Raw genomic sequence first — 15606 nt, 5'->3', positions numbered from 1 at the left:
TCAGTCAAGGATATCCTTTTCCCTTCCTTTATCTGTTTTACAGTGCCCTTATCATTCAGACCGGATGAATGCTGAAAACAATGAGTAGTCTATAGAGTGTATTTTTAAGTTTATGATTAAAAAAAAGTCTGTAGAGGCTATTGTATAGTGAAACCGTGACTGAAAATTTGATGTTGGAGTTCCCCAGGAAGAAAAAGCTTAGGCAACTACTTTCTTGAGTTACTTCCTTTTGTGGGTACTCTTAATGTGTGGATTTTGTAAAGTTTAATTTTTCAGAACACAGAAAATAATGTATTAGTGTAATAGGAATAATTAATTTTAAGGTAGTCTCTGAAAACTGAATGCTGTAGGTTTCGTTTCAGTGGTTTTCAAAGTGTGATTCACAGACGATCCTCCATGTGAAAAGAAGAGATGCATTTTAGCATTATGTTGTAGTATCTTGTTTGTATGTCATACTTTTTTTAAGAAGTAGTTTATTATTTTAACAGAGGTAACTGGGTCAAGATTGTGACCCCTGATGTCTTTTGTCTCACCAGTGGGAAACTGTAAAGTTTGAGAACTATGAGATTCTCACTTTGTACAATTTCTTTAAATAGTATTTGGAGGAAAAGGGTGGAAATAGAATCTACTTTGATAATTTCCATTAGATGCTAGGGGGACCCTGATAGCCTTGGAACTCTTTCACCAGTTTAGTACGGCTTTTACTCTTAAAATGCCCGTAGTTGGGGTCAGTGAAGAATCAGTTATTAAAGGGTAGTAGTGTTGACTACAGCTGTTCAAAAGACTTGTTTTTGTTGATTGCTATTATTTGAATACTGCTGATGTCATACACTGGGTCCTGGGTCCTTTTTCATTGTATTCTTTCCTGGGTCTATCATGATTTTGGAAAGTGAACATTAGTATATGTGTAATATATGTACCAATTAAAGAGAAACTTGGGTTTGAAACCTGGCTTATTTATTAGTCTTGGCAAGATTTCTCACTTGGACCATTCAGTAGCCTTCTGTTTATTCTTTCTCTCTTTGTTTAGCATCTCCTTCTCCGGGTCATACTCCACAGAACAGTCAAAATGATCTCTTTAAAATTTAGACCAAAACAAGTCTTAAAACTCTTTTAAGGCTTCCCATCTCTCTTAGTATTAAATTTAAACTCCCTGCTGTGGCCTACCCAGCCATAGCCTCATTCCATACCATTGGCTTCTTCAGGCTTTACCTCCTTTGCCACCTCCATGGGGAGGCCTATTTGTTAATTTCTTAGAGCTGTTGTAAAAAAGTACCACAAACTGGGAGGCTGAAACAGCAGAAATTTATTTTCTCATAGTTCTAGAGGCCACAAGTTCAAAATCAAAGTGTTAGTAAGCTTGGCTCTTTCTTGGGGGCTCAGAGGGAGAATCGGTTCCGTGGCCTGCTTCTAACTTCTGGTGGTTTGGGGCAGTCCTTGGCATTCCTTGGCTTGCAGCTGCATCATTCCAACATCTCCTTCTGTCATCACATGGCTGTCTTTTGTGAATCTGTACCTTCCTATGACATTCTTCTTTCTGTATCTCTTCTGTTCTTATAAGGACATCAGTTATAACAGATTAAGAGCCCACCTTACTCCAGCGTGACCTCATCTTGACCAGTTACATCTGCAATGACCCTGTTTCCAAATGAAGTCACATTCTGAGGTTCCAGGAAGGACATGAATTTTGGGGGACACTATTTAACCCATCTTCCCTGACTCTCAATTTAAAGTAGTCTGCATTGTGGAGCTATATCTATAAACACACTCATAAGTTATTTATTTCTGGCCAGTAGTGAGCAAGGCATTTCATTAGAGCACATTTCATGCAGTGGACTCAGTTCTGGGCACACCATCTGTGAGAGAGAATGTAATTGAACTAGGATGTGAACAAGGTTATAAAGATTTTAGAAATAATGTTATGTAGGTAAGAACCAGGATTGCTCAGTTGGAGAAGAGATTTGGGAAGTCACTGGAGTCCTCTGTAGGAAGACTGTCCCTTCAGAAGAGGGGTAGTACGAAAGATCAGATTATAAGTTACATACATCACAGGTCTGTACTCCTGTATTTGAGAAGCATGGTTTTGCCTTTTGGTGTTTGGGGGGAGGTCTCTATCCTTTTGCATTATACCAGATACCAGCCTCCATCTCTCACAAGATCTGCCATGATATATGATTATAATAGTGCTACTAGGAGAATATTTTGCAAGTACAGAAGCATTCATAACAATAGAGTATAAAGAAAGAAAAACATTAGTAATATATCATATTATATTTAACAAAACAGGAGAATATAAAACTGTAAAGCTTTGTTTGATAATATACATTGCATAATTTTTATAAGGTTACAATTGAAATGCTTACATATTGTGCATATGAGTTCTGGCAACATTTTTCACTCCTTAAAATGAAATAACTACAACATAGCTTAAAATCCCTTGCAAGTCACCAAGCACATTCCAGCAGTATCTGTCTGTGGTGAGAGGACCTCGTCGCTCTGGGTATTAATGGTTACGTGGAGATAGGGATGGCCTCAACTGTCTTGCCCCCTGACCTTCTGTCACAGTCTCTTTATGAAATTCCCATCCTAATGTTATCCAGCCACTAAACTGCTCCTACCCCTGAGTTTTTGGATTTCTGCTAAGCAAACCTACAGATAGTCAGGTTGTTGTACCTGCTAATTTAGCTTCCAACCTCAGGGACCCTGTGGAGACTTAAGCATCGGTTCCTTCTTCCATGCTGTACTTTTACCTCTGTCTTTAAATCGTTGCCACACTATGCTCTTTTACTCTCTTTTAATAAATAGCCTTGCCCCCCACTTCACCAATTTAAAAAACTAAGATGTTGTGTGAGTGACATTTTAGTTAGAACCCCTACAGTTACCTCACTTTCCACCTAGAAATGTTAACTCCTGTACCCATCTGTTTCCCAGTAGAGGAGGGGCTCCTCACCTGTCCAAGTCAAATTCATTTATTTGTGCTGTGGAACCCATTCCCTCCTGCCTCTTCAGAATCTTCCTGCATCACAAAATCCCCCTCACCTGTAGTCTCAACTGTTGCCTCTAATCACATTTTTGCCCTTTTCCACCGTTCGTATGATTCTTCCTTCACATAACTCTGTTGTTGGAAAAATGTATTTTCCACATAGATCAAATCAACAACTCATTTAAGTTTACCGAACTCTAGTATACTGCTGAATGAACCATTCTGACACATATTTTACAGGAAGCTGTCATTCAGGTTAAATATCCACGCGCTGGCCGAGAGCCACAGCTTTAAGTCCTTTCCAGCCCTAAAAACTGTGACTGTAACCTTGTCATAAGGTCAGATATATTTTAGGTTATATACTTAAGTAAATGCTGGTTAGTCCTTCCCTGCTGCTCCACCTGGATGCTAGCCTTTTGTCTGTATTAATTTGTAGTTATTTTCCTGTTTTTACCTCCAGCAGAGGGCATGCAGTTCCTGCTTTCTCAGCAGCTTGGATAAGGCTAAATTAAACTGTTACGAATTGGTTTTAGATTTTATGCTTCAATTCTCCCCTAGGCATGTGATTTGCCACTAGGCAAAAGGCACACCCAACCACAGCATTCTGCACCTCTTCCAAAGCCAGTAACAGACACATGCAATAAACCTGCACAAACTTAATTTTGGGAACTTTGATCCCCATTCTCATTGCTTTGAGTCATGCTGTTCTCTGAAGCTCTGTTGGGTCTGTTTTTATACTAATTGTGGAGCTAGGATATATGCATGCATTCTCATTCATTTATTCTCTACATATTCACTGATTTTCTACTATGTCCCAGACATTATTCTATCTATACCCTAGGGATTTCGCATTGGACGAAACAGACAAAAGTCTCTGCCTCAGTAAAGGCTCTATTTCTAGCGAACTGATTTCATTATTGGTTTAGAGAGGCAATCTCAGATCTGTTAGGTTTCTCTTTATAGAACGATTTTCATATCTATATCTAGTAGCAGCCCGAGGAATCTAATCTTATCTCCCAACTCTTACCCTCATAAACTGCCATAAAACAACAACAGTTCCTGAATATGTTTGCTTTGCACAGTCCATCATTCTCCCTTTGTTTAAAATGCTCTTCTGTCTCTTTTGTACTGAAAAAATTCCTGTTACTCTTCAGGTTTCACCTGAGATGTCACCTCCTTGGTGCAGCCTTCCATGATTTCCTCAGACAAGGTGATTAACATCCTCTACTGAGCTCCAAGAGCACTTTGTGTATAGAATTTAACCACGCCGTCATGTGATTGTTTATTAGCATGTTCATCATTTTCTTATATTCAAAATTTGAGAAATGGAATTGTATCTTACTCAGTTCTCTTTCCTTAATGCCTGTCATTTAATGAGTACTCAATACATATTTTTGAATGAAAGAAAAATTTAATATAGATATGACTTAGTACAATATAACTTACATATGACTATAATGAAATAGAAATGTAAATACCATATGTACATTATAAAATCTTAAAATATAGCATATATCTTAAAGGAAATCTTAAATGCTTACAAATCTATTTGTTAATAATCTTATTATGCATATAGAAGAATGCACTATCGTAATTCCAGAAGCCCATTATTCTCTTTTAGAGTCACTTTTCTCCTGCATGGGTAACCACTATCCTGACTTCTAACAGCATAAAGTTTGAACCCTGACTTTAAAAAGAAGGGTAATGAATGCCATATTTAAATTATATAAATATCTCTTTATTTAAAAAAGAAAAATTTTAAATAATTGACATCTCTGTATCTCGGTTTTTTCAGTTAAGAGTTTGGACTTAGGATCTAAGTTTTGTTCCTGTCTTAAAATTTTATGAATTTAGTATTTAAAACTTGTCTCTCCCACTTTACTTTTTATACAACAATACCATCCGATGGTCTAACATTTCCTAAAATTTATGTATTTCATAATCATACCAGTAATTTATCCCTAATTTGAGACCTCAAGCTGTGGCCAGGTAATTTTAGTGGTACAAACTTCCTGAAGCCATCAGAAGTTATTGATCATGCAGTGCTTTCACAGAGTTGTTTAGTCAATAGATGATGCTTAAACCTTTGATGAGACACTAACTATTGTTAGACAAAACACGTTGGTTTGATTTACTGGAACGTTTTCAGTGTTCTTAAGGGCAGGATATCTTCACCTCTGTTTTAGCAGTAGAGCAGAGAATATTTTGATTTTGGTAATTTAGAATTTTGGTAATTTAGAATATGATTCCCTCATTGGGGCTCACAGTCTTTGGTCAAGGGAAAGGGGGTTACTGAGCACTGCTCAGTTATTGGAGAAGGTGTCTGAATTCACTTTCCTACCAACTACCTTCTGTTTTTTTCAAATATAACTTTATACTGTTGTGATATTAATTTATACCAGTATTTAATTTATAATAGCTCCTCTTATATATTTACTTGAGCACTGGCTACTAAAACAGAACGTGTCTATGAAAATTTTAAAATTAACAAGAAATGTTAAAGATTTGAACTGCATTTGTTTAATAATTATGAAGTGTCTGTCTTGTACAGGAGTGCTGTGGTAGCTATTGTGTTCTTGCCTTTCTGACTATCCGTTTATAAGTATAGGAGGCTGGGTGGCCAAACTTTTTCTATCGTGGACAGCCTTGTATCATTCCTTTTCTTCCTCTCCTACTTTGTCATTTCTCTTTAAATAAATAATTTATTTCTAAGAGTCTCCTTTTTTAAGATTAAGAGCAGTTTACCAAAAAAATATAGAGGAGAGAATTCAATTCTCTGCCCTGGTTAATATGGATAGAAGTCGTGCGTGAAGTGTATGAAGAAGAGCAGTGTCTTATTACATAGAATGATGATTTCATTAGAAGGACATAGCTGAGAAAACTTTCACCTTCCTTGTCAAAATGGAAACTAGACCTACTAAGGTTGACAATGAAGAGAGTATTCCTGTGGGAAGGGAAAGACAGTCCTGTTTAGTATATTCACTTTCCTCTTAGAGGGACTTGGGATCATTTCCCTTGTCACCAGCACACTGTCATCAAGGAATACCGTTTTCCTCTTGATTATTTAAGCCAGTTCTTTTCATTTTAATTCTTTAAGCCTCCAGTTCTTCCTGATATCTTCAAAGTACAGATGAACAAAGGTGTAGAACACTTAAGTAGGACTTTTTAATGGCCCCGACATAATGAAATGGAAATAAATGGGAGTCACCCATGATCTACTCATGAGATCTGGCTTGCTCTCCCATCTTGTCCTAGATTTGGGGCTACTACTATATAAGGGACAACTTAGTAGGATTCCTCTTATAGATACCTACTTTTCTCCAACTGTAGACCTAAGTCCTACCTAAATCCCACCTTCCTTCCAGGTTTTTGTTCCTTTGAGGACATCATGTGTCCTTCCAACATTAAGATGTTCACCCTTTCAGAAGAGATCAAGCTTACCCAGAAATGATGTCAGAATCCATTAAAATTAATATAGGACACACATATTAAATGGAAGAAAAGTGATTTTATTTCATTATAGCACTTCTGGGTTAGAATTGGAAACTGAGCACCCTTCTTCAAGGTGCTTTGATTTATTGGAGCTGTGACTCCATTTTTTTTTGTCCTGTGTATCTGTGAGTATACTTTTCATATCTTCAGTAAAATTTCAGTTAGCTATTATCATATATCTGGGTACATAAATAAAATTAACTGTATACTTAGTTTTTTAGAACTAAAGACTGCCGAGTAAGAGTCAATATAATTTTGTTTTATCAATGGCCTAATTAAATGAATTAAAAATAGTAGTGTAGTAACAATTTTGAATTAGGTAAGTGAAAATACTGATATTCACATTTTCTTCAGTATAACTGTTAGTAAATGGCTGAGGGATCTATTCTTCATTCTGCAAATTTAGGAGAAAGACACTATAGTGTCTCCTGCTGAAGTTCGAACTTCATAAGCAGTCCCTGTTTGCAATAGTGTATTTTTACCAACAAAGCAAACTGGGTTTTGTCCTAGGTAGGCTTGGGTAGAGGATAAAAGCACATGGAAAATAATCGTATTTGATGTTTATTTACTAGTTATGTTATCTTAGTCAAGTTATCTGACCTCTTTGAGCTTCAGCATCCTTATTGTAAGATTGGTATAATGAAAGTATCCCCAGAGGTGATTGGGAGACGATAAAGTGATCTGTGCCAGCACGGTGTCAGGCACGAAGTAGGTGCTCTGTGTTACCACCCTCATACCCCACTGCCCCCAGATTGCCACCAAAACTGTGTCTACCAGATGTAATATTCTTATAGGCTTTTCTGGATGTGAACTTCATTTTCAGGTTTTAAGATCCAAATAGTTGTTTTTGCTGCAATAAACTTTATTTAAAGGATATTCTTTTGGTGTCTTTTTACCTACCCATTCTCATGGATCTTTCTCTACAAGGTGAAGGAGGGAAGCTTGAAATTGTTTGGCATGTATGAGAAAGGACTACTATATATCATTAGAGGTGTGTTTCCTTTTTGAAGGACATGTCTGTGTCACTTTTATATAACTATTAATTTAGTTATTTCGGTAAACCAACTCTCAAAATAATTAAAAGTTCCAGCTCTGCTTCTGACTTGTGACCAAGTCACTTGACCTCTGAACTCAGTTTATTCTATTGAACAATACAGATCAAATGGTTCCTAAGACCTTTGTCCCCTTTCATGTTGTAATTTATAAAATCTCTTTATTCAGGAACCCAGAGCTGGAAGTGGCATGTAGCTTGCAGTTCTCAACAGTAGAGGGCACAGTGTTCCTAGTGTGCTGGGCCATTAGCCTTTGGAAACTGCATTTCTGTACCTGAAAGTTGATATTCTTGGTGATAGGAAGGAGCCAAATTCTGTAAAGTAATGTTTTGCAAAAGAGATTTCATATCCTGTTTCTAGCTGTTTAATATTTAGGTGACGCACTCAAAAAACAGAAACAAAAAAAAGATTTTGACATACTAAGGGTACTTCCTATAATTCTGTGAATAACTTCATCATCCCTTTCATCTCATTTAACCCACTAAATACTCCTGATGTAATTAGGTAATTAGTTAATTAGGTAAATGTACCTAAGTAGGTACATTTTCTCTAATCCTCACAGCAATCCTTTGAATTATGTTATTATCCTTATTTTATATAGGAACACACCAGAACTCAGCGGTTAAGTGACTTGCCTGAAGCCTCATAATAGAGATTCAGGTTTAGATTTGCTAACTCTTAAACATGCTTTCTTTCTATCATATCAGGGTTCTTACTCCTTTCCCCCAATCTAAAACAATTAGGGATGATAGCTAGGAGCAGGAGTGCCCTGAAAGTGTCCACAGAAGGAATTCTCACTTTCTCTGGTTCTGAAGTTCTTGTGGCCCTTGTTTTTCTAGATGGAAGCTTTTCCTCTGGTAAGAATTTTTTGCCATTTACGTTTAACATGATATATACAAACTGATATCCATGTTTTCAAATTTGAAACCTTTAGACTGGATTATTGAAATGTTTTTCTTTGTGGCTGCCTTAAGTGTACAGCCATATCTCATTTTACAAGAAGCCTCGGTTCTCAAGTCAGTGGGTAAGGTGAAAATAGTGATGGCAAAATTGTCTTTGAAAATCCCATAGTAAGGCATCTTAGAAAGCCATATACTTCCTTTCTTTAAGTCCAGCACAGCCAGTCTTTCTTCCTTTGTTGCAAAAGATCATGGTGTTTCCTGTTGAATTTCAAATGATACAATTGGCTTTTATTTGGGAGCGATGTTGGGTGGTAATTCACATTTTTAAACACCAGAGTCTCATTCAGCATGGTGAGATGCTTAGCATATGAGTATTCTAAAACCCAGATCAAGACAAGGAATAACAGATTCATGTCTTATTTGGGGGCTCATGCTAACTTGGTGGTTCTCAAAACTTTAGCCATGCATCAAAACCACCTGGAGAGCTTGTTAAAATACAGATTCCTGGGTTCTACTCCCACAGTTTCTGATTCAGTAGGTCTGGGATTGAGTCAGAGGATTTGCATTTCTAACAGGTTCCCAGATGATGCTGTTCCTGCAGGGACCTCACATGGAGAACTGCTGTACTCCTTGAATAGAAGCAGGTGAAATAACTTTTCTATCTTCCCTTCACTCTGTGCTTTTCTTGCCCTCTTTTATTTTTAGGCGAATGGGTTGTCTCTTGGCCAACTTCATCCTGTTGTTTAGATTACTAGTTGGCCCAGAACAAGTACTTGGCCCATTCAGTAGATGCCTGTTGAATGAATGATTGAGTGAGTTAACATAGATAATGGGAGGGGTTTTTAGCACATGGACATCATTATTATATACCTGTTCCACATAAACTGCTATTTTCCTGAAGGTTGGCAGTCTTTAGTTTAAAATAGCTTATATTTTAGGACGATATATGGCAATGATCATGGATATCAAGAAGTTTGCAATTAGGTCCAGTTTTGAGAAGCTTGCATTTGGGAACCTTTGATATGAATGTGAAGTGTGTGTGTGTGTGTGTGTGTGTGTGTGTGTATGTGTAGATGTAGCCAACTATGGGGTGTTCCGTCCGTTTTGGAATGGCCTAGGGAAGTCTTGCAGGGTCAGGCTTCTGTCTCCTTAAGGCACTAGGGAATGCAGCCCCATCATCCTTAAGGCTCAATGGGGCTCTGTACTGTGGGGCAACTGTAAATTCATATTGTTGTACATGAATCTTACTGTGTTATAGAATTTGATAATTATATTTTAAATGGTGAGTTTATTAAGCAAAGAGGAGTCTCAAAAAATGTATTCGAAGTTCAGTTTAAGCTTAACATTATTGTCATTTTTATCATTTTTGACACGTTTTATATTATGTCATACAAAGTCTCAGTATCCTGTGTGTTTTGTCTCTTTCAGTATAGATTAAATTTTCTTCCTTTTAAATTCATTTTACTTTTTTATGCAGAAGTATTTTTAAGTAAATTACAGACAGCATGACATTCTATTTCTAAATTCTTCTATATGCAGCTATAAAAACAAAAACAAAAACAAAAACATTTTCTTATGTAGCCAAAATAATATGATCACTCCTAATAAAATTAACAAGTTATTACTATCACCTAATACGTCCATATTCAAATTAACCTAATTGTCCCTAAATTGTCCTTTATATCTTGTTTGTTCAAACTAGGGCAAAATCTAGAATCATGCATTGCATCTGGATATTATGTTTTTTAAAATTTACTTAATTTAAAACAGTCTTCTTTTAAGACACTGCCTTGCCATTGTCTTGTAAAAGTCCCACTTCTGGATTTGTCTGACTGTCCCTTCCAAGTGTCTTCAGCTTGTTCTCCTACCCTGTGTATTTCCTGGAAAATGGAAATTAGATCTAAAGGCTGGATGGACAATTGAACATTTTTGGCCAGAATTCATCATAGATAATACGTGCTTCGTGTTATACCACATGAGGAGATACATAATCCCTGCCTACCTCCCATTAGTGATGCTAACATTGATAACTAGATTAAGGTGATGGCAGCCTGATCCTCCCATTGCGAAGTTATTTTTTCCCCTTATTACAAAAGAGTATTCTCTATGGTATTACTTTGGCACTAATATGAATGTTCATTCCCCTATCATCTATTCTCCGAATGCTTTAAACACCATTTGGTAATTTTTGCCTGAATCAGTAATTTCATTAGGGTTTATACAAAACTATCATTTTTCTAATTCTTTCATTCCTTCTGCAATAGGTGACATTTAATTAAAGAGAGCTCTTTTTCATCAGCTGGGACTATTTGGTACCCTGAAATACAATTCTGTTGGAAAGGCAGGTTAAATGTCGAGTTCTTTAATTTTTTATTTCCAATTTTAAAGTAAGGTGTTGGTTTAATAGACACATTAAATGGTGGGAAATGAATATTTTCCTTGTGTTCTCTTTTTTGATATCCTTATGGACTAATGGGTTTTCATGAAATGAATATTTTAATCAACTATAGTTATTCTTTTTATGTTCAATTTGTTTTATATTCAATATTCAATTTATTAATTCATTTTATGAATACTTTAGGCAATGATAGCCTTTGTGGTTGGGTCCTATGCCAATTGAACATAACTCCATTAATTTTTTTAGCAATTCCTTGCTTCCTTGAATGGCACGATGCATAGGTTTATCTGGTAGCTTCCTTGTCCCAAATGTCAGCCAGCCATGTCACTAACAAGCCCTAGTTCCTTTTAGTGAGGAATGGTATTAAACACCAAAATACTGCTCCTTGGAATGTCAGTTGTTTTGGGGATGACAATGTTTATAGAATTTTTCAGGGTCTGTTTAGTTCTTGAATCTTGATATTGAAAGTTTGGATAATGAAAATTCAGATAGTAAGGGATTAATGGGATCACATCACTATTTCCAATTCAATTTTAAAGTTATTGTGTTTTAAAGTAGCTACTTGATTTTGTAATTGTATCTTTTCTCTTACACTAAAAATCTTGACCATCAATAGCATTATTTTGTCTTACAATATAAATAAAATAATTTCAAAACAACAGTATCAATATTACTACTGCTAATAAAACCAAATGAAGTTTAAATTTTTTGTATACTTTTTGTTGCATAGGTCGATTTTAATGGAGGAATAGATTTAATTACTTTTATGTTGATCTCATTTAATTACTTTCCTTTGAAATATGTCTTGTCTGTTTTTCTTATAGGTGGATCATTTTGGATTTAATACTGATAAAACTTTTAATCAGCGGTACCTAATAGCTGATAAACACTGGAAGAAAGATGGTGGATCAATACTTTTCTACACTGGTAATGAAGGGGACATTATCTGGTTTTGCAACAATACGGTATGTGCAGATTTGTGAAGTTCCTATGCTCTATTTTCTTTTTATTATAAATTGGAAAAAAGATTTTGTAGTATATTTGACCACGTTTAACTGTACTTAATTGTGAAGTTCTTTAAAAAATAAACAAAAGATTAAACTCACTAATAATAGAAAACCAGCAAAAGAACATGAATAGAGAGTTCACAAAAGAATAAATACAGATACCCAATAAACCTGCACGTTCAGCCTTAAAGAATTACGTGTGAAAAGAATTAAATGCTATTATTGAACAATTCAATTTTAAAAGATTTTTTAAAAATCTCAGCTTATTTCTAGAGTAAATAAGAATATGAAGGAAATGGGAATAGGAATGTTATGGCATATAGTTTTTTATTTTATTTTTATAATGGTCTCTGGAATGTAAATACAAGGGCAAGAATTTTTGTATGTTTGTTCAGTAGTATATTCTCAGAGTCCAAGACTGCTAGGCATATAGTAGGTGCTCAATAAATATTTGTTAACTGAATAAATGAATAAAACCTGATCAAAGCCAATGCAAATAAGAAAAAAAAAGTCTAAGCTGTCAAGTAGGCACCGACATATTTTAATTTATCTTTACTACTGTCCTATCATTTTTCTTATGTTTATGATGGTGAAAAATGGTATAGCTGTTAGATTGCTTCCGTGACTATATTTGATATCTTTTATAATCCATTATTGAAACTTAATTTAGAAGGACACATGAAAGGAAGAAATTTCCTTTTTAATGTGCCAAAGATAGGATTAGAAAACTTCGACTTTCTATCAAAAACCTATTCTGTCAATTACCTTAAAGTGGAGACTGAATCATAATCTCCACTGCCAATGTCTGGCATCGTGCCTGGTATTCAGGAGATCTCACTAAACGTGTGTTGAACTGAACTGAATTGAAAGCAAAGGTATGAACCCAATAGTACTGTGTAATTATATGCCATATTTCTGATTGTTTCCTTAGGAATGTTAAGAGTTTAAATATGTTAGTTGAAAGTAAAGTAATTCCCTAAGAAATGAGATGCTAGTATGTCTATTTCTCTTTGATCAGTGAGTGACAAAGGAAATCAGAACTTGTTTTCCATCATATTCCTGCTCTGTGAAACAACCGAGTTTGCCTTGTCTCCCTTTCTCTTTCTTGTGTGACTTCTCTTTTATGCCAGGGTCATAGGGCAACTTCTCTTGTTTTTCTTTATTGTAGGCAGGCAGCCCTTCCTGCCTTTACCAGACTCCAATGCTCTGACTGGCACTGCAGCATAATCGAAAGTTTGCCAGGGAATCTCTAACCTCGGAAGTGGTAGAAAGAAAGTGTAGGAACAGTTCCAGAGACAGATTGTAGAAGGACATCCTGGTTTCATCCCAGCTCTACGCACCTTTCATTACATATTAAATTTTCTAGTTGCATATTCACATATTCTGGACATTCATTTATTGAGAGGCAGTGTATCTTAGTGCTCAAGAGTAAAGACTTCTACCAGACTGATAAGGTTTGAATTCTCACTTTGCCGCTATGTTGTGTGTCTTTGGGCAACATTCTTATTCTGTGCCTCAGTTTTCCATCTGTCAAATGGGTATGTTAATAATGTCTAGTTTACAGAGTTGTCGAAGACTAAATAAGAATCGGAAACTCAGAGCAATGCTGGCACATACGTTATTAAATGTTAATTTATTGCATTGACCTCATTTGAAAAATAAAAATACCCTTGAGGTAAGGGCAAATAATCACTTATTACAGTGTTAATCATTTCAATTAAATTGCTTCTTCTTAAAGCCTGGGGTCTACTCCACAGAGGTCTGGCCGTTTTGATGGATGGTCCTTACCCTTAAGAAGCTCATAGTCTGGTAGGGTAAGACACACATATAAGCAAATATTGCAACATACTAATAGAGATCTATACCTGGCACAGTGGTATTGAAAGGAGGGAGTGATCAGCACTGCCATGGTACGGCAGGCAGAGGATGGCATGCTTGAGCTGGGTGTCTATAGATAAATGGCAGAGAATGAGCAGGGTTTAAGAGAGAAAGTGGAATTATTGAAATCATCACAGATGTCAAGTTAAATTCTTCATCTTTATGTGCATAAAATTTCTTTTAATTGTTCATTTATTGATCAAAACAAACAAAAAAATTTAGAGGTTCTTAGTTCTTGTTAGGGAGCAGCAGTGCATCAAAAAGCAAAAATCTGCACTAGGAAGGGCAAATAGTTTTAATATATGCTAAATCTAAATCTAATTGGTTGATGTTGGCCACCTAAAATGCTTTGTTGAGAAGGATTCTGAAGGCACAACTGAGATAAGTGGAAAACTGCAGTGATTAATGGCTAACATTACATGTAGAAACAAGGATGTCTTATAGCACTTGATGATTATACTCTGGAGCCAGGCAGTCTGTGTTTGAATTTGACATTGCCACTTTCTAGCTATGTGACTGTAGCAGGTTATTTAAACTCTTGTGCTTCAGTGTCCTTATTTGTAAAATGGGGATAATCAAAATGCATATCTCTTAGATTGTTGTGAAAGTTAAGTGAATTAATACAAATAAAATGTTTATTTGTATTAAGTGCCTGACACATTGTAAGCACTCAATTAATATTAGCTATTGCTAGTTACTATTCATTTTCAAGTAAATAAGATTAATGTAAAACCCAAGTTAGTCCAGTATGCTTATTTGTACTGTTTTTTTCTTTTATGTTGTAAATGTCTATGAGTAGGCAGCAAACTTAAATATCCTCAGCTCTTTCTTAGACTGTTTAGCACACAGTATAATTTAAAGACTATTTTTGACATAATGTTGATTCTATGGCCAGAGTGTCATAATAAGGAGAGCTGGAATGACTTGTGGTTGAGCAACTTGGGCTTATTTTTGTTTCACTCTAATATAGTTTGAGATCGATAGGCAACAGTGAAACAGCAATTATATAACTTATCTGTGGAATAAGTATAAATTATTGGCTTCTCAGAGAGCTCTTTTGGTCTGATTTAACATTTGTTTTATATGAGTTGCAAAAAAGGTGCAGTGACAATTTTTGTATCTTGCTTTTACCTCTGAATTTATAAATTCTTCCTAGGGGTTCATGTGGGATGTGGCTGAGGAACTGAAAGCTATGTTGGTATTTGCTGAACATCGATACTATGGAAAGTCTTTACCCTTTGGTTCTAGCTCATTCAAAGTAAGTATACTTTTTACTTTTAATTTAATTAAAAATAATTTTAGCATATTTTCAAATTATAGGTCCCACTATAAGAAAGAAATGATAGCTTTAATTTGACCTGCCTGAAATTTCAATAATTTGTATTTAATCTTTCAATTTTGTATATAATTTGAACGGATTGAGACTTTTTAAAACCATATTGTTTTCATTTCTAATGCTGATCAGTCTAACTCATATGCTGAAGCTAGCTAGCCTTCACTAGGTAAATCTTAATCCATGGCTGCACAGACAGTGGAGGGAACTTTTCATTGTTTCAAAAATGTCAGTAAACAATTCTGCTTTATAAATTATACACTTAAATTATTTGCTACTACTGGAAAAAAAATATGAGTACTGAAATGTTTTAATGTTTTAATCAGGTGGTTTTTTTTTGTTTTTTCCCAGTAAAATAAGGACCAAATCTCTATGATTCAGTGAGGCCAACTGGCCACTTGGATTTCCTTCATGAAATCCTAGTCTCATGAAGAGCTTTGGCCTTGGCCACAGACCCTAAACCTAATAAACCAGGACAATTTTTCCTCAACTAAGTCCTTCATGTACTATCCTTACGATCTTGACTATATAATTTTGCCATCTGTACTACTTAATATTTTT

General features: G+C 35.5%; 1 protein-coding gene across 7 annotated transcripts in view; it reads left to right on the top strand.

The window, feature by feature from the left end:
* PRCP (prolylcarboxypeptidase) overlaps window positions 1-15606 on the top strand; it is a 55612-nt gene that overhangs the window by 17378 nt on the left and 22628 nt on the right. For all 7 annotated transcript variants that reach the window (XM_039848168.1, XM_039848165.1, XM_039848164.1 and 4 more), the window contains exons 3-4: window positions 11652-11792; window positions 14869-14970. In XM_039848168.1, the coding sequence (XP_039704102.1) occupies window positions 11652-11792; window positions 14869-14970 (243 nt within the window). The remainder of the gene's footprint in view (window positions 1-11651; window positions 11793-14868; window positions 14971-15606) is intronic.

The sequence above is a fragment of the Pteropus medius genome, unplaced genomic scaffold, assembly GCF_902729225.1.
Source record: "Pteropus medius unplaced genomic scaffold, Ma_sr-lr_union100, whole genome shotgun sequence".
NCBI lineage: Eukaryota > Metazoa > Chordata > Mammalia > Chiroptera > Pteropodidae > Pteropus > Pteropus medius.
Note: the sequence above shows the minus strand (reverse complement) of the source record. Positions and strands in the feature narration are given on the sequence as shown.